An 18,567-nucleotide genomic window follows, 5' to 3' on the forward strand; every position below is an offset into this window, starting at 1 on the left:
TATTTAATTGTTTTTATTACCTTTTTTTTTGTTAAATATAAAAATTTACAATTTTTTTTTTATAAATTATTTTAAAGTAAAAAAATAATTTATTTATTTTGCCATTTTTATTTTTTTTTTAAATCTATTTTATTTGTTTACAGTTTTATTTTTATTTATTTGTTTATTTAATACAAAAAGATAATTAATAATTATTTCATAATTTAAATTTTAGCTTCAAATCTTTTTTTTTAATGTAAATATAAAACTTTAATTTATTAAAATTATAAAAATCATTTTTTTTTAACCTTATCTTATAATATATTAATTAAAAAATAATTTTTTTTAAAACTAATTTACCTCTACAAATTATTTCTAATCAAACATTTTAATAACCTTTTTTTTTCTATGATAAATCAAAACTATTCACCATATAAATATTTTACTCAATGATATAATAAAATTTTTGTAGACATATATAGGAAAATATAAATGCATACCTAATAAAAGAAAATTAATTAACAAAAAAATTAGAAGTACTTTGATATATTGTAATATAAAGTTGAAAGAAATACTTTTTTTTTATATTTTAAAAATAATCTTTTTTTTTATTAATATTATTATGTATAGTTTGTTTTATGATAAGAATGAATAACTAAGAAATATTGTTATTTTTTTTGTTTAAGTAAATTAATTATTTATGTTATTTAAATATGGAAAAAAAATTTGATTTTAATGAATGGAAAATTTTAACTTTTTTTTAGATACAAAATTCAAAACTTTTATAGGTATTTATAATTATTATTAGTTTATTAAATATTATTATATCATATAAGTAAAATAAAAATTATATCAAAAAAAAATGATGCCATAAACATACCATAAAAATAAATTACTTTTTAAAATTGTCTTAAATCACATTGTCCCTTGATAATTAAATGTATCGTATCAGTAAAAATCACCATAATGATTCTTTTAAAACTTTTTTTTTTATATTTAACCAAATTTTTTTTTTCTTTTCCTATTGTATAAATAAAAATTATAATTTTAGTGATCGGTACAGAGTCTTTATACTACATATAAAATTATATACTTTTGTAATTTCTATAGACATTACATAGAACAACAATTTATATATATATCAGATTTTTGTGGACGTGGTTTTACAGGAAGGCACATTTATTATCATCATCAAAACTCTTTTCTGCGCATGTCTCTTTTTCTGGTGGTATATATATTGTTAGAATACATATTTAATAATAATAATAATATTGGTGTATAAAAATTTTTCAAGATCTCTGGTATTAAAATTAAAATTCACACCCACAAATATATTATAATTTGTTGTGTGTAACATCAAAACTTCTCCATCTTCTACTTTACCTTCTAAAAATTGTTGTGTAAATTATTGTGTGTGTAGAAAGAGGAGAGGAAAAAGATAGATAATAGGGCACAGATAGGTAATAATACCAAATAACTACAGTGAATCACAAAACGACTTTTAATATATATTAATATATATAAAATATATATATATATATATATATATATCTTTGCCCTTATTATTTGTCGCGGTCATGAGAGGTAAGCAGGCTACTGAACCAGGTTTCTGGGTCCCTCTTCTCCTCTAATGATATATGGGTTACCCTGATATAGTTAATAAATCTTGACTTTCATTAGAGTACCCTAAATGGAGATTTGAAGACCTTAACAGTTACCCATATAAAAATATTTAATATTATTAAAAATTCTTTTTTTTTTTATATTTCTTATTTACCTATATAAATATAGATATATAAAAATAAATATATTAATTTTTTAATATTTTTCATGATCAAATATTAATACTTAAAAAATTTTAAAAATGTTTCATTGTCATTATTATTTTTAAAAATTTTTTTATATTTATTCTATTATTTTATATTCTTTTATTTATAATGCCATCCTGAAAACTATATTTCTTTTAAATTATTATTTATTTATAATCTTATCAAAAAATATGATAATATTTTATTGTTTATTTATCTTCTTTTGCTATTATCTTCTATAATTTTATATTCTTTTTTAAATTCTTAAAGAATGCTATCATGATAATCTATTTTAGATATATATATATTTTTTTAAAACAATTATTATCATTAATAATAATTAACTTTTTTTTTTTGATTAAGAAAAATTTAAATTTTAAAAAAAAATTTTTATTTAAATTTTATATGATTATGAAAAAAAAAAGTTTTATAAACTATGTTTTTATAAACAATAATAATAAGATTAAATTAAAAAAAAAACGAAAATGGCACCTCCTAATGATTTATATTGTAATCTTAAGAATATATATATCATATCATCATTCTTCATCTATATTATTAGTTAAAGATATTTAGTAAGATTGATCATATATATTTATTATATAAAAAAAATCTATAAATAGTAAAAAGAGGTGGAGAAAATCAAAAGAGGGGGAATTAATAAGTAATAATATGGAGAATGTTGCCTTGTTGATTGAGTAAAAGAATAGTAAGACAATAAGAGTATTAATACAAGCATAAGGTATATGTAAAAAAGCAGAAATTATATACATAGATAGATATTAAAAAAAAAACACAACAACAAGTTTATATGTTATTTTAATAGTAGCTTGAAGAGAGTGTTGAGAAAGGTGTAGTAGTAGTAGTAATTAAGTTTACTATTCTTGAAAACATTGGCACATCATATATATATTCTTTCACATATATAAGCGCTTTATTTCCCTTTTTTTGGTTTTGTTATTTTATTAAGTACAAATCAAAGAAAAGGGAAAAAGTGATTTTATTTTTTTTTGTTGTTATATACATATTTCCTATCACTATTTATTATTTTCTATCTATATAAAAAAAAATGTTAACAGGAAATTCAAAAAATTTCTCAAATATTGGTGAAACTTCATCATCACCCGAAATAAAGGATGAATATTTATTTGTTAAAAAAGAATATTCCTCTCCTTCAGAGGGTAGGACAAGTTCTGCAGATAGCGGTCTTGACATCAAAAATGAAAATGATCCTGGCTTAGGGGATTTAAAAGAAAATCCTATTCCACAAAGTAATAAAAATTCTTTTTTTTTTTTCTTAAAAAAAAAATTTTACTATTCTATCCAATTTCATAATATACTTTTAATACTACTTTTTTACTTTTATTATCTTTTCTGTATCTCTTACCAAATTATATAACAAAAAAAAAGTTTTATGATAATAATGACAATGATATATTTTTTTAAATTATTGAAAAAGAAAAATAATAAGAAGAAATTTCTATATAGGTTAATAAAGTATATAAAAAAAAAATTTTTAAGATTAAAAAAATTAAAATATAATTTTTTTAATAAAAAGAAATATATATATTGAAATAATTAATTAATTTTTTATTTTTCCTTTTTTTTTAGTATCAACACAAATAGAAGTAATTCCGTGCAAAGTTTGCGGTGATAAATCATCTGGCGTTCATTATGGAATAATAACTTGTGAAGGTTGTAAAGTAAGTTTCTAATTTTCTATTTAAAAAAAAATGAAAAATTTTTTTTTCTTAACATAATATCTAAAGTAGTAGGTATTTTATTATTCTATTTTATTATTAATTTATAATTATTTCACACCTTTAACAGTATGTGTCCTTATATATCTTTATTTATTATAAGGGACCAAACATTGTGTTATGTCTAAATAATAATATTTAATTTTAATGCGAATTTCTATAATGTTATAGAAAATAAATAAAGAGTAAATATGATTGTTTATTCATCAAGATGTATCTTCTGTACAAGTAAAAATAATGAGAAATTACGTAATAATCTATGTGTGATGTAATAATAGTAGAATGAAGATATGTAATGTTACATGAGATGATGATTGATCAAGATTTTCTGTTGTGTACATAGTATTAAATTTATTTTATTACATCTAAAGATATTTATTATTAGATAATTAATTATTAAAAATAAGGAAAAAAAAAATAGATAATTAATTATATTATTTTTTTTTATAGGGATTCTTTCGTCGATCACAGTCAAATATTGTTAATTATCAATGTCCTAGGCAGAAAAATTGTACCGTAGATCGTGTGAATAGGAATCGTTGCCAGTATTGTAGACTTAAGAAATGTCTTGAACTTGGTATGAGTAGAGATGCAGTTAAATTTGGGAGAATGTCAAAGAAACAAAGAGAGAAGGTGGAGGATGAGGTCTGCATGCTTTAAAAATCTTTTTTTTTTTTGTTTATCCTGCCTGATAATTTTTTTTGTTTTTATTATTTTCTTTTTAAAAAAATAACTTTATTTTTAGTTTTGATCCCAATAATATTATAAAAAATAATTTTAACTTTTTTAATAATATTTGATTTATTTGTAGGTAAGAATGCATAAACAATTAGCAGAAGTTCATGGAATCTCACCATATTCATCATTTATGGAATACTCACCACCAAATACACATCAAAATATTTCACAACAAGGACCACCACAGATAATGTATTCACATCATCCACAACCTCCATCAGTAACATCACATAATCAAAGTGGTATACCACATTATGATATGTATGGTGGTACTACAACGGGTCCAATGCCTATATCATCAACTACATCAGCAGCATCAACTCCATCCGGTGGTACAGGTGGACATCCACAACCTCAATATATACCTAATGGTGGTGGTACTGTAACAATAAGTGTTTATAATCAACATCAAATGGCAGCAGCACCAATATCATATCCAACAGGACAAGGTGCTGATTATGTATTAGTTCCCCAACAAGCAGCAGTACCATCTTCTAATGGTGGATATCCAGATACTCCATCACATCCAATGATGACAACAATAGGTGGTTGTATGACAACCCCAACTTCAATTGATGAAGATTTGATAAAAAATTTAACAATGGCATATGAAAATGGACATGCAACATTTCTAAGAAGTAAAGATAGAGCTCTCCAACAAATTGATGGTCATATGGAACAAATGCTTATGAATATGGTAAGTTAATTTTTTAAATTTAAAAAAAATTTTTTGATCTTTTTTTATAAATACATGTCCTTCAAAAAAATTATTTTTACCATAGAAGTTGATTGGTATTTTAAAAAAAAAAATGTATTTAAGCGGTTAATTTAAAATTTATTCTTACAATACATTGTATTTTATAAAAGAAGTTCTTTTTTTTTTAAAACATGAACTATAAATAGATTTTATACTACTATTGTTATAAAAAAAAGTACATTTTGATTAATGAAATGATAACCAAAACAAAGAAGATTTATGGGGTTTTTTTATGTTTGCAAATACAAATTTCTTTTACCTCCATGTATGAATAGATAATTATAGTAGATAGAAAAAAAAATCTTTTTTTCTATATAAAAATATGATAATAAATAACATAATTTTTTTGATAAGCATACAAAGATAAGAAGACAATACAATTTTATTTATGTTTCTGTTTTTTTAACTAACTGATTTATACTTATATTTTTATTATCAATTTTTATAATGATTTTTAAAAAAAAATATTTTTATTTATATTTTTGATAGAAAAAAAAACTTCTACTATACGCATATAGACATGATATTAACTAATGATAAGTAAGATGACCAAATTAGATTTTTGTTTTTTTTTTTCCGATATTTAATATAGAAAAAAAAAATTTTATTTTTTTGGTTAATTTGATTATAAACTTTATAAATATATATATTTATATGAGAGTTATTTTTTATTTATTTAATTACGAGAATAGTTTAATTTTGTCTTTTTATTTCTTTTACTTGATTACATATATTTTATAGAGGGGGGTTTCTATTTGAAATTTTTTTTTGTATATAAAAGAAAATGATTTTATAATGATTAGTTTTATTCATAAAAAGGGTACGGTGTGTCTGAATAGGCAAAAGAGACAACACAATACGGGATGATAATTTTGATAAATAAAAATAACATAAATCTACGTTCTTCATTGACAAAATACATATAATACATATGATATATAGATAGAAGGTATTGAAATTATCAAATGTAATGATTGTGATTTGAAGTGAAGATGAATATATGAATTGAGAAGCGTCAGGTACAGGTAGACACCGGATGATAGGTGATCATAAGGGCATGCCATTAAATGTCCTTGAGAAAACTTTTTTTTTTTCGTGATTGAAAAGTTTTGGTTAAAATTAAAAAGTTTGTCAAATGGTCATTATACATGTATATGGAGAATGACTATAGATTTTTGTTGTCTATTTGATATAATACAATATTATAAAAAGAAATAAGCAATGAATTGGAAAAAAGGTTCTTTTAAAATAACAATATATAAATCTTTTTATATGTTTATGTGGTACCTGGAGACAGGAATAAAAATAGATAAAAAAAAAATTCTTTTTAATTAGTATTTTATTTATATGATCTGTGAAAAATTTCAAAATTTATGGGTTTAATTTGTATAACTATTCTTTTTGATATAAAATATATTTAAGGGTAATATAAAAATATTTAAAGATTAAATAAAAAAAAAAATAAAAGAAAAAAGATTTATAATAATTATAATTAATGTCAAATTTAATTTTAGAATACTGTTGAAGGATGGGTGAGATATTCAGAAGAGATAACAAAAATAATACAATGTATAATAGAATTTGCCAAATTAGTAGAAGGATTTATGAGGCTTGATCAGGAAGAGCAAATAATGTTACTAAAACATGGTGTCTTTGAGTTATCAGCTATAGCAATGTCCCAATACTATAGTATTGATACTCATACATTAACATTAGTTGATATGATAATACCATCACATATATTTACATGTACAAACCCATCAGAGCTCAAATTTATTCAAGATCTCCATAGTGTTATCCATCAACTGGCAACATTTGGCCTTAATACATCGGAGTTAGCTTTATTCTCTGCATGGGTGTTACTAGAAAATACACATAAAGAACATATATATGTTGAAAGGATTCGATCAACATTAGCTGGAATGTTAGCTCCAAGATTTGGTGGTGATGGTATGGGCACAATAGATAGATTAATAGGAATTCTTCCACAATTAAGAAATTTGGCTCATAATCATATAGTTCTTTTAAATAACTTTAGAAATTCTTATCCTGAAGCTAATAATCAATTACCAGCATTATATAAAGAGTTATTCTCTGTAGATCAATGAATAATATAAATCTTCTATCTATTTATATGGTATTTTAATGGATGAAGAAAAAAGAATAATAAAATAAATTTTTGTCTAATAAAAACAAAAAAAAGATATTTGTACATTATTGTAGACTATATCTTCAACACAAAATTATTTATATCTCTATTTTTTTTTTCTTTAGATTTTTTTATAAATCTAAAAAAAAAAATTTAAACTAATAATATGAAAGTCAAAAACATTCCAGATGTTGAAGAAAAAATATTAATATTATTATAATTTATCAATATTAATTATATTAAGTATAATTTTAATTATATAATCAAAAATATAACTTAAGAAAACAAAAGAAGATACAAACAAACACATTTCCTTTACATACATTACTGGTGCTCTATTTCACCCCCTATATATTAATTTAATCATTTTTTTTTTATTGTTAAAATAATATAAAAATTATTATCATTTTTCTTTACTTGATGAGAAGTATGTTTTAAATAAGAAAAATAAATAAAGAATATTACTGCCATATAATTAGTTTTAATATATTATTTTAAAATTTGTTTTTTTTTAAATATATTTATGTGGAATTTTAACAAGTAATGATTGTTTATTAATAAAGATAATATAATAAGTTATTATTTTATTTTGAGGAAAATTATATATTTTTTTTTAAAAATTAATGCTTTTTTTTAAATGTAATTTTAACAATTAATTTATTTTATTTAAAATTTATCAGTTATTTTTATTCTTTTTTTTTAAAGATATTTTTTTTTCTAAATAGTGTTGTTAAGTAGAGGATAAAAATCATAATATGTATATTATCCATTTAATTACTATTGTAATATATAATAAAAAAAAAGAAAGACGGTATTGTATAAGTAATTAAGGTATATATGAATAGAAAAGAATGTGATTACAATTCTTAAGATTCTAATCATAAATATAAGATGTGCATAATAATATTAAAAAGATAATCGGATTAGGTATAAATTATTAATATGAAGGTATCTTAAAAAGAAATCGGATTAAAATTATATATATGTGAAAGAAAGATAGATTATTCTTAAAGAAAAGTAATTGATATAAAGTGTATAAAAATTTAATAAAGTGTTACATTGATTATTAATGACATTTATATGAATATATTATCTTTAAGTTATTATCCAATTTGAAGATTATTAATTATTTAAAAAAAAAGGAAGAAAAGTTTTCAATAAATTTATAATTGTATTTTTTAATTATAATATCTTATGATTATAATTAGTGTAATAAATTTTATTTTATTTATACATAATGAAGATAAATAATACAATAAAGTATTATAATTGTTGCAAAATTTATCTTTTTTTTTTAATTATATATTTTTGTTGATTAATGATAATTTATATATATAATAAAGATAGAAATGATTTTGATTAAGAAAAAAAGTTGATTTTAGAAAATTATATTTATATTTTTTTACTGTTATTACCCTTTATGATTGATAAAATTGATATATAATTTATGGTTTATGACCAATTATAACTGATATATGTATAATTATTTTTATTTGGCGGCTTTGAAAGTTGATATGGATGGCGTTTTTGTTTAATGTTCTGTTCGATGAATTTTAGGTATAGGTGAAAGACTTTGATTATATTGTTTTTTGATACTTTCTGGTAAGATATTTTCTTTTAATCTTCTTGATCTTGATCGGTACCTACTTTGTGTTAAAGATATTTCACCATCCTCTGAACTAAAATCTGTCATATTTGATAAGGTATTTCTTGACATAACACGACCATTAGGAGCATACAATCCTGACTCATATCCACTAAAAACTTTCTCTGACATTGTATAACTTTTATTACTATTTTCAGTATGTGGAACATATTTTTCTTTTAATTCCTGTGAAAATATTTCATTTTTATTTTTTGATATTTTTTCATAATATCTAACAAGTTTTGATTTACTTTCTCTTAAATTTGCCTTAGAAACCAAAAGTTTGGATAAAAATTTTTGATGAAAATTTTCAAATGCTTCTCTTAAATAATAATGTGATCGATGTCCGGTAATTTCTTCTAATCCTAACATTGTATTTTCAATAACATTCTCATAAATATGTTCAATCATATTTTTTTCTCCTTTAATTTTTCTTTCAACTTGTAAAAATCCAGCAATAGGTTTAATTAATAATGCTTGAAAGAATGTTGTAAAATATACAACACATAAACATGTACATAAAAATAATGGTTTTCCTTCAATATCATCTGGAAGTGAGGCACATAAAGCAAAAGCAATAGCACCACGTAATCCACCAAATGACATAATAAATTGATCAACTTTTGTAATTTTTTTTAATCTATATTTGTTAAGGAAATTTGACAAAACAACAACTCCAATGAAACGATATATAAGGCAAAAAATAAGTGTTAAAACAACAAAAGCTGTATCCCAATGTTGATCAGAGGAAATTGTACTCATACCAAGAAATATAAAAATAACAATTTCTGATGATAATGCCAAAACTTTGGTAAAATATTTTATTGATGCAGATTGTTTTTCTGATAAATTTAATTTAACATATTTCTTTAAAAGTGCTCCACAAAAAACGATAGCCATAATAGAAGAAAGTCCAAGCATCTCAGAAATTAAATATGAAAGATATGGTACCAAAAAAATAAAGATAGGATTCAATTCAGAGACATGTTTAGTAAATCTAATAATAAAACTAGCAATAAATGCCATAATTAATCCAACAGCAACACCACCCAGAGCAATAATAAAGAATGATATAACACCATTAACATAATCTGTTGGTATTAAATTTTCATCACCTATTTCAACAAAAACTTGAAACATATTATAAAGAACAACAGAAACACCATCATTAAGGAGACTTTCTCCAAAAACAGAAATAAATAATACCTCATTAACTCCCATTTCTTCAAAAATAACAATTACAGCAACTGGATCTACATCAGCAATAAGAGAACCAAATAACAAAAGTTCAAGAAGATTCATTTGAACAGAAAAAATTCCTGTTAATGATATTGCCCATAATGATAAGGCTATTGCAACAATATTCCATGTTGTTCCAACTAAAGCAAATGCCAAAATTGAACCAATATTATCAAAAAAGGCTCTTGCTGGCATATTATAACCAGCATCAAAAACTAGTGGTGGTAAAACATAAAGAAAGAAAATTTCAGATTCTAAAAAAAATGTTGATTTTGAGACACCTATAATATTTAACACAACTCCTATTGCCAATCCAACCATAATAAGAAGAGCTGAATCAGGAAATATTTCTGAAAGTCCTTTTATCAAATGAAATACTAAAATAAAAAAAAATTTTGTTTAACTTTTTTATAATTATAAAAAAAATAAATTTACTTATTTTTGCCACTGAAGCAATAAGAAGCCACATAACAATAATCATAGGACTTTTTACTATCTCAAAATCAATTGTAATAAGATTATATCTAGTTGGTTTTTCTTTTTCTCCATTCTCCTCAGCAGCTGATTGATAAATAAAAAATGTTGTTAATAGTATAAATACATAAACAAAAATTTTTGTACAAAATTTTCCTATAAATGTGGACATCTTTTTTTTTAATGATAAAAAGTCCTTCTTAAAAGGTTAATTTTGCACTAAAGTGACTATAAAATAATTTTAATATCATGTAATGAATAATTAAAGAAATAAAAAGGTATACATAAAGAATTTAATGATAAAAAAATGATTTTAAAATGTAAATATATATATACTCATATTAAATTATTGGAAAACAAGTTAAAAAATTTACTATTTACTAATAAAGATAAGAATAAAAAGAGTATATTTCTATAAAATTATGATATTTAGTGGCATGGAAATTACGGAAATAATTATGTTATCATAATATATATATTTATGTATCAGTAGAAGGAATTAAGAGGAAAAGCTAATTAGATGAAGATAAAAATATTTTAAGAAATAAATGTACTTGATTATTAGTATGTGAAAAAAGAATAGAAAAGTAAAAATACTCTATAGTCTACAATAGATTTAACGGTAATACTATTAAAATTCTTATCAGTAGAATATTTTTAGTTAAAACAGTGATAAACAAAAAATTTATAATTTTAGTAAAGAGAAAGTATATTGAAAGACATTGATGTGAAATACAATATCCAGAAGAAAAATACTTTTGATTTTAATAAATAAAAGTTATTGTTATTAAAATAGTTATATAATTATATTACTGTTTTTTTTTATCAATTTTTATATAAACATAATAAAGATTATTTAATAATACATCACATTAACATCATATTAAAATATTAATAGATGACTCAAAGTATAATAAAAATCATTTATAAAGAAATAAAATATAAAAGTAGATAATGAATAAAACTTTTAATAATATAATTTTACCCACAATATAGAAGTATAAAAAAACATAAATTATTAAATTAAAATACTAAGCAATTAATTTTTTAATTTCATCCTTTAACCGCATACGAAAAGACGTCATTTTTTGATAAACTACATAACTATTTTTTAGTTTATAAAGTTTAACATTAAATCCATCCATAGGAGGTTCATATAAACAATTTAATATTGAATCATCAAAGGTATCCTTAAATATTCCTCCACTTGAATGTGGTTTATTTTTTGTTTTAAAATTAAATTTATGTAAAAGGTGTTGTGTCCAGGCTCCAGGAAATATATCAATAAATGTAGCAAATGTTGAATAATTATTTTTAACAAAACCCGAAAATTCTTGCTCATTTATTTCTTTTAAAAATGTTAATACTTTAACTAAACGACTATAAATAATATTAAAACCATAATTTTTTGGAAGTGTCTAAAAATAATAATAATTAATATAAAAAAATTAAAACATACTGAGATATTCTCTAAATATGGAGATAAAACAAGAATAATTTTTTTAGGAGAATTTGTATCCATACTTTTTTTTTCACAAACTAAACAAAGTTCAAGAATAAAAGCTAATGACTTCTTCAATAAAATTAATTCCTTATTTTTATGAAACATTTTAAAAGATTCTGAAGCTATATGTGATAATAGATACATTTGATTAGAAATAGATTGAGGGTATTTATTAAGGTGTTCTTCTAATAATGAAAATGTTTCATGAAGATGATTTCTTTTATCATTGACAGCATAGTTAAATAAATTGTTTAATTCATTGTAGACTAATCTATCATCACGTAATTTTGTTCTATATTTGTTGGTTTTTCTATTATCAAACTTTTTTAATTTTTCCATCATTAAAAAGTTTTTTAAAAATATCTGTTATATCAAAAGAAATAAGTATAAATGTACAATTAATTTTTTACACCTGATTTTTAAATTATTTTTTATGTAATCTTAATCATAAAAAAAAAATTTGGCAATACTTATTGGTAATGTGTATATTAAATTATAAAAAAATTTTGGGAAAATAAATCAAAGAATATTAAATAGTATAACTCTACAACAGTTTTTTTTTATAGAAAAAATTTAATTTTTTAAAATGCAAAAGATTATTGGTTGATTGATAAATCATTTCTTGAAATTATATTTAAAGTTTATAACACAATTTTTTTTGAATAATCCTCTGTTGATAAAAATGAATTATGAACAAAATTAAATACAGAAAAGATAAAATTTATTTAAGACAACGTTTAACTTCATTTTCCAATTCTCCTCTAAAAGTTCTCATTGTTTCATAAATTCCATAACTATCCTTTAATTTAAATCCTTTAACATCAAAACCGTTTAATGCTGGTTCATAGAGAGAATCTAAAATAGAATCATCAAAGGAATCTTTGTAAGGAGCAAAATTCAATGGACCTTTGAATTTACTACTTCTATAGTTATTTTTTCCTAAAAGATATGGTATCCAAGATCCAGGAAAACTTTCTGCTAAATTTTTGAAAGCAATATAATTGTTATTATAAAGAGTGGTAAATTCATTTGTATTAATAGTGTTTAAGAAGATTAATACTTTTACAAGACGAGACAGAATTTCTCCATAACCAATTAATTTTTCTGAATTCTATTAAAAAAATATAATAAAAAAAAATTATACAAACTTACAGAAATAAATTGAAGATAAGGTGTTACCACACAAACAATTCTCCTCCCCACAGAACCATCAATAGAATTTTTTTCAGCACCTAATACTAATTCAAGAATAAATGATAAAAGTTTCTTAAGTAAATTTATACCACGTATTCTTTTTCCAGGTATTAAAAGACATTGTGAAGCTATATATGCCAAAAGATACATCTGTTTAGAGATAGATTCTGGATATTTCTGAACCTGTATTTCTAATAATTTTAAAGATTCTTCAAATTCAAAAACTTTTTCATTTACAGCATGATAATATAATGTATATATTTCATTATATATTAATTTATCATCACGAAGTTTTGTCCCATACTGATATTGTTCCTTATTTTTTATTTCATCAGATAATTTTTTTATAATTCTTTGGAAAGCTGGAAGGCATACCTCTGGTACCAATTTTTCTATTGTTGTTTCATTTTTAGTAAAATATTGGCATAACTCTTGAAATTCTGGTTTGATTGAAGTAGAAAGAATAAATTTTATGAAGTCAAGATCTAAACAATTTAATTCCATTGGATCATCAATTGTTGATGCATAATAAATATGGTAAAAAAGTAAATTTCTATAATTATCATAATTGCCTTCCTCTAGAATCTTAAATTTATGGAGTTGTTTTGTAAAATTTAAAATACGTGTTGGAAGGTATTCTTGAGAGAATGATGCTGTCAAAATATTCCATACCTCAATAATGATATTTTTATCTTCATTTGAATATAATTTATAACATATGTCTTCTGATTCTTGAGATTTATCTTTAAAAAAATGTAGAACATCATTAGGTGAAGTAAAATTTTGTTGTTGTTTAAATTTTGAAGACATAATTGTTAGTATGATTGTCAGTGTAAGATTAGTGAGTTATTAATATAAATAATACAAAAATAAATTAAAAAATATTTATAAAAGAAAAAAACATATATACTTTTTAATAAACAGTTAACCAATCCGCGCCTTCATTAAATTGGTGGGAAAGCTTGATCCTTCCTTTCATTATGATTTTTAAAAAAAGTACTTTGAAATATGTTATTATATATAAATATTATTAATCTTCTAATGCTTTATTTATTTTTAGTATTTTATTTTTTTTTTATTCATGTATGAGTAATAAAGTATTATAAAAAAAATGCATTATTACTAGTGAAGCTAACATATTAATTTTATTTGTGATTATAAAAGATTTATCTCTATGATATCATTGAATAGATGTTAAAGATATGAAGAAAGTATATTATATTTTTTTTTTGATATATGACAAAAACTTTTTATTTGATTTTAATTGATACATATGTTATAGTTAATGAGTTAAAATGTGTGAATATGAAACTTTACCTTGAAAACAGTTATTTAAATTATTTAGAAGATTGCATTTTTCTCTTTTAATTCTTTTTACTACTAGTTATAGTAAATCACTTATTGTTATACATAATGTTTTTGAGATCGATTGTAAAACTGTGTTATATTACACACCCTCTTTACCCAATATTATCTGATACATTTGTCATTCATTTTTGTACTGAGAACTTTTATTATTATCTTATTTTTAAAATTTAAATTCATTTGGGGAAATGTCTATACAAATTTGTTATGAATTATGATAAATTTAATAATATTATATTTTGAAATCATTTATTTATTAATTTTACTTTTAGGCTTCACTTAAAAAAAAGAATGAGAACTGAACTTAGTTCAACAAGTTCTGAGATTGATAATAATCTTAGCCAATATGCCAGAGATATATTTGGATCTTATGATACAGTTGGTGATGATAAAATATATGTTGAACAGTTAGGTGAAGTTCTTCGTGTCTTAGACGTCTATCCAACTGAGGCTGACATTAAAAAATACCAATCTTATTTTGATGGTCCAGGTGTGTTTTATATGTCAAAATGTATAGTATTGAATTTTTTTTTTAGAAAAAAGAATAACTTTTGAAGAGTTTATTTCATGCTTTAAGGATGCTCGTAAAAATATGAAACATGTTTCAATGGAAGAAATTATTGAAGGATTGTCACATTTTGATAAAGAAGATAATGGTATGATAAATGTTGCTGAACTTCGTCATATACTAACAACTCTTGGTGAACGTCTAAAAGAATCTGATGTTGATAAGTTAATTGAAGGACATGCTGATCCTGAAGGTAATATTTATATTGCACAATTTGTTAAAGAAATTATGGAAACAGATTTAAAAATGTAACTTTTATATAAATTTTATTTTTAACAAAAATAATGGTACTTAACTATCAGTTATTTTCCTTCCAGTAAAATTAATAAGAGTCAATAAATAACTTATTAAATAAAGAAATATTTTACTTTTATTTTTAAATGTACTTGTGTAAATTGTTTAATATTAAAAATACATTATAAATAAAATTTGTCAAATATTAAGTAGTAGATGATCGTGATTAAAATTATTTATAATTTGTGACAATAAAAGGTGTTAAGCACTTTTTTTTTTATATAAACTTTAATTTGTCTGTATTTCATAAGAATGATTAAAGTTTATAAAAATATATATATATTCTTTTATAAATTTATTTTTAATATATAAAGTAATTTTGAACAATTCTCTTTAAAATTTATAATAATTTTATTAATACTTATCATCAAAAGATTGCAAAAATTTATTTTATGAAAAAAAAATTATTATAATATAGTACAATTTTTGGAGTACTTTACTAAGTATGAGGTGTTTAAGAGATCTTTGATGTTTAGTTAAGATTATTTCATAGTCAATAAAATGTTTTTGATAATTGGTAAAAAAACAAGTACAAAGAATTTATTAAATAAATGAATTTTTTGAAACTTGTGTCAATTTTACAGATGAAGAAAACACTTTACAAGTATTTCTAAGAAATAAATTAGTTTATACAAGTAATGAATTTGTTTTGTGAAGCCAGTTTCAGATAAAAAAATTCAGCTACATTTTATTAAAATTTCTGAAAATGACAGTAGATGAATAAGTTTTAATCATTTTAGAATATGTAAAGTAATATTGTTAAGTAACTGATTCTGAATATTATCATTTTAATTTAACTAACAAATAAATAAATAAATTATAAAATAATTTATGTACGATTTTTAAGTATAGTTAATTTTTTTTAAATAACCTATTATGTGAAACTTTTTATTTTTTAAATTTTATAATCTTTTCTATTAACTTTTAACAACATATTTATTAAAAATTATTATTATATATTATGATATATAGAGGGACCACATTTTTAAAAAAGAAGATTATTCTTAGTTTATAGAGTAAAGAATGATAGTGTAATGAAGTATATGATATTAGGATTAAATATTCATAGTCATATATTTTATTATACAATAGACACAAATAATATATATTATTGACAGTGATTAATCACTCAACTAAGAATAAAAAATTAAAACATTTATACAAAATTGTTTTATTTATCATCATAAAAGTATAATATGAAAAAAAAATAAAAATATTAATTAATGAAAAAATCTGTTAAGTACATCTTTACACTGAGGCCTATAATTTAATTATATTTATACTAAATATTATAACAAATAAATTTATTAAATAATAAATCTGAGACTGTTGTTACCATCCAAATTTAATCTAATTTTTTTTTAAATATAACATATAAAAGAGAAGAAAAAATAAATAAAATTAAACTTCATCAATTTTTCCCTTAAGGTCTTTTCTTTGAAACGTTGTGGTTGCTGTTAATAAATGAACTTTACTGGTATTAAAGTTTCCATTATTATTTTTAGTACCATCTCGAGAAATTTTTGATGAAAGAACATTTGTATTTATTGATTCACTACCACTTATTCTTTCAAATGTCTTTGGAAGATATGTAGCAAATGTTTCAATAAATTGTGATCTAAATTGATAGGACATTGTTGTGTAAAGAATAAAATTAACAGATGAATTAAATAAAGCAAGAAAATCTAAAAATTGACCAAGATATAAATGTATAACTTCTGTTGCTGCATAAACACCTTGTAAAAAAACAAAAATTCCTATAAAAAAAACATTAATAAAAGTTATAAATTATAATAAATATACCTTGTGGAAGTTCTGTAACTAAAAATACAGCAACAATAATAGTTAACATTGCTGTAGTTCTTTCAGCTTGTGTTTTAGCTGTACATAAGACAGTTCTTGATCCACAAAGTCTATTTCTTCTTTCTCTGGCTTTAATAAGTATTCTTACAAGTAATGTCATAAAAATAGTTAATAGCATACATGGAATTACTTTTAATAATAAACCCGCAATCCAAAAAGTTAATCTTTCCCAATTACAATTCCAAAAAGTTGGTCTTACAAATTGATAAGCTTCTATTTGTGATGTCTCTGTATAATAATGAGCATATTTTCCTCCTTTGACAAGACAACGTGGTTCAGCTCCAACTAAACCGTTATCTTGTATTTCATATCTTAATGTATTTGGTGTTGAACCTATTAAAGAAATACCAGTAGCTGCTCCAATTCCTAAGAGGGTAATTTTATATGTATTCCAACTTATATTTGATTGTGCACCATTACTATTTTTGACAACAATATATCTATGAATAGCCATTATTACTGTAAGCCATAATGATAATGAATGAAGGAGAACTGATGTAATGGCATACAATTTAGTATAAATAATCCAAAAATAAGTATAGTAATATGGATGGCAACGTTCAATAAAATGAAAAATATAATAATTAGCCATTAATATTAAATCACATATAGCAATAACAATAAGGTATAAATTAAAAGGATTTTTTCTCATTTGTGGACGTAAAAGTACAACTATTACTAAAACATTTAATGGCACACCAAGTAAACAAAGAATTTGATAAATATAAACATGTATTTTGTCATACATTTGAATTTCTTCACCAATTAACTAAAAAAAAAAAGAATAATTTAATGCATTAATTAAAATATAAGTAAAATTAAATACCTCCAGATAATATTGAATCATTGCATCTCTTTCTGTTTCATTAACTTCTACACAACTAGACATTTTTTTCTCCTAAAAAAAAATGGTAACTTTTAATGAAAATAAAATAATTTGCATAAATATAAAAGAAGAGTTTGTATAATTTTTTCTAATATTTAATTAATCTTAAAAATTTAATTAAAAATCTTTAATCATTTTCTAAGAATGTTAACAAAGTGATAAGAATTATAATACTTATAAAATATAAGAATTTATTAAATAAAATAGATAAAATGAGATATATGATAAATTTATATTTCAAGTCTAGAAAAAAAATTTTTTAAATTGATTAAAAAATTATATATAATTATAAAATATATATTTACAACGTAACAAAAAAAAACTATTTATTTTTTAAAATTATA

The 18,567-nt window shown here is 21.5% G+C and overlaps 6 protein-coding genes across 6 annotated transcripts; 2 read left to right on the forward strand and 4 right to left on the reverse strand.

Annotated features, from left to right (window-relative positions):
• Window positions 1-2,856: 2,856 nt before the first annotated feature.
• On the forward strand, window positions 2,857-7,150 carry SRAE_1000231300 (Probable nuclear hormone receptor HR3; the record flags this gene model as incomplete). Its single annotated transcript, XM_024649375.1, has 5 exons — window positions 2,857-3,058; window positions 3,399-3,490; window positions 3,998-4,192; window positions 4,359-4,982; window positions 6,557-7,150. 5 exons carry the CDS (start codon window positions 2,857-2,859, stop codon window positions 7,148-7,150), a joined length of 1,707 nt encoding a protein of 568 aa, XP_024503258.1.
• A 1,572-nt stretch (window positions 7,151-8,722) lies between these two features.
• Window positions 8,723-10,721, reverse strand: SRAE_1000231400 (Na+/H+ exchanger family and Cation/H+ exchanger domain-containing protein; the record flags this gene model as incomplete). Its single annotated transcript, XM_024649376.1, has 2 exons — window positions 8,723-10,452; window positions 10,511-10,721. The coding sequence occupies 2 exons, from the start codon at window positions 10,719-10,721 to the stop codon at window positions 8,723-8,725; spliced, it is 1,941 nt and encodes a 646-aa protein (XP_024503259.1).
• Window positions 10,722-11,580: 859 nt separating this feature from the next.
• On the reverse strand, window positions 11,581-12,395 carry SRAE_1000231500 (Hypothetical protein; the record flags this gene model as incomplete). Its single annotated transcript, XM_024649377.1, has 2 exons — window positions 11,581-11,967; window positions 12,009-12,395. The coding sequence occupies 2 exons, from the start codon at window positions 12,393-12,395 to the stop codon at window positions 11,581-11,583; spliced, it is 774 nt and encodes a 257-aa protein (XP_024503260.1).
• Window positions 12,396-12,774: 379 nt separating this feature from the next.
• On the reverse strand, window positions 12,775-14,057 carry SRAE_1000231600 (Hypothetical protein; the record flags this gene model as incomplete). The annotated part of the gene is made up of 3 exons (XM_024649378.1): window positions 12,775-13,164; window positions 13,206-13,832; window positions 13,920-14,057. 3 exons carry the CDS (start codon window positions 14,055-14,057, stop codon window positions 12,775-12,777), a joined length of 1,155 nt encoding a protein of 384 aa, XP_024503261.1.
• Window positions 14,058-14,800: 743 nt separating this feature from the next.
• Window positions 14,801-15,432, forward strand: SRAE_1000231700 (Myosin-2 essential light chain; the record flags this gene model as incomplete). Its single annotated transcript, XM_024649379.1, has 3 exons — window positions 14,801-14,829; window positions 14,879-15,102; window positions 15,149-15,432. 3 exons carry the CDS (start codon window positions 14,801-14,803, stop codon window positions 15,430-15,432), a joined length of 537 nt encoding a protein of 178 aa, XP_024503262.1.
• Window positions 15,433-16,875: 1,443 nt separating this feature from the next.
• On the reverse strand, window positions 16,876-18,226 carry SRAE_1000231800 (G protein-coupled receptor, rhodopsin-like family and GPCR, rhodopsin-like, 7TM domain and 7TM GPCR, serpentine receptor class w (Srw) family-containing protein; the record flags this gene model as incomplete). The annotated part of the gene is made up of 3 exons (XM_024649380.1): window positions 16,876-17,231; window positions 17,278-18,106; window positions 18,164-18,226. The coding sequence occupies 3 exons, from the start codon at window positions 18,224-18,226 to the stop codon at window positions 16,876-16,878; spliced, it is 1,248 nt and encodes a 415-aa protein (XP_024503263.1).
• Window positions 18,227-18,567: the final 341 nt, after the last annotated feature.

This window comes from Strongyloides ratti (genome assembly GCF_001040885.1).
Source record: "Strongyloides ratti genome assembly S_ratti_ED321, chromosome : 1".
NCBI lineage: Eukaryota > Metazoa > Nematoda > Chromadorea > Rhabditida > Strongyloididae > Strongyloides > Strongyloides ratti.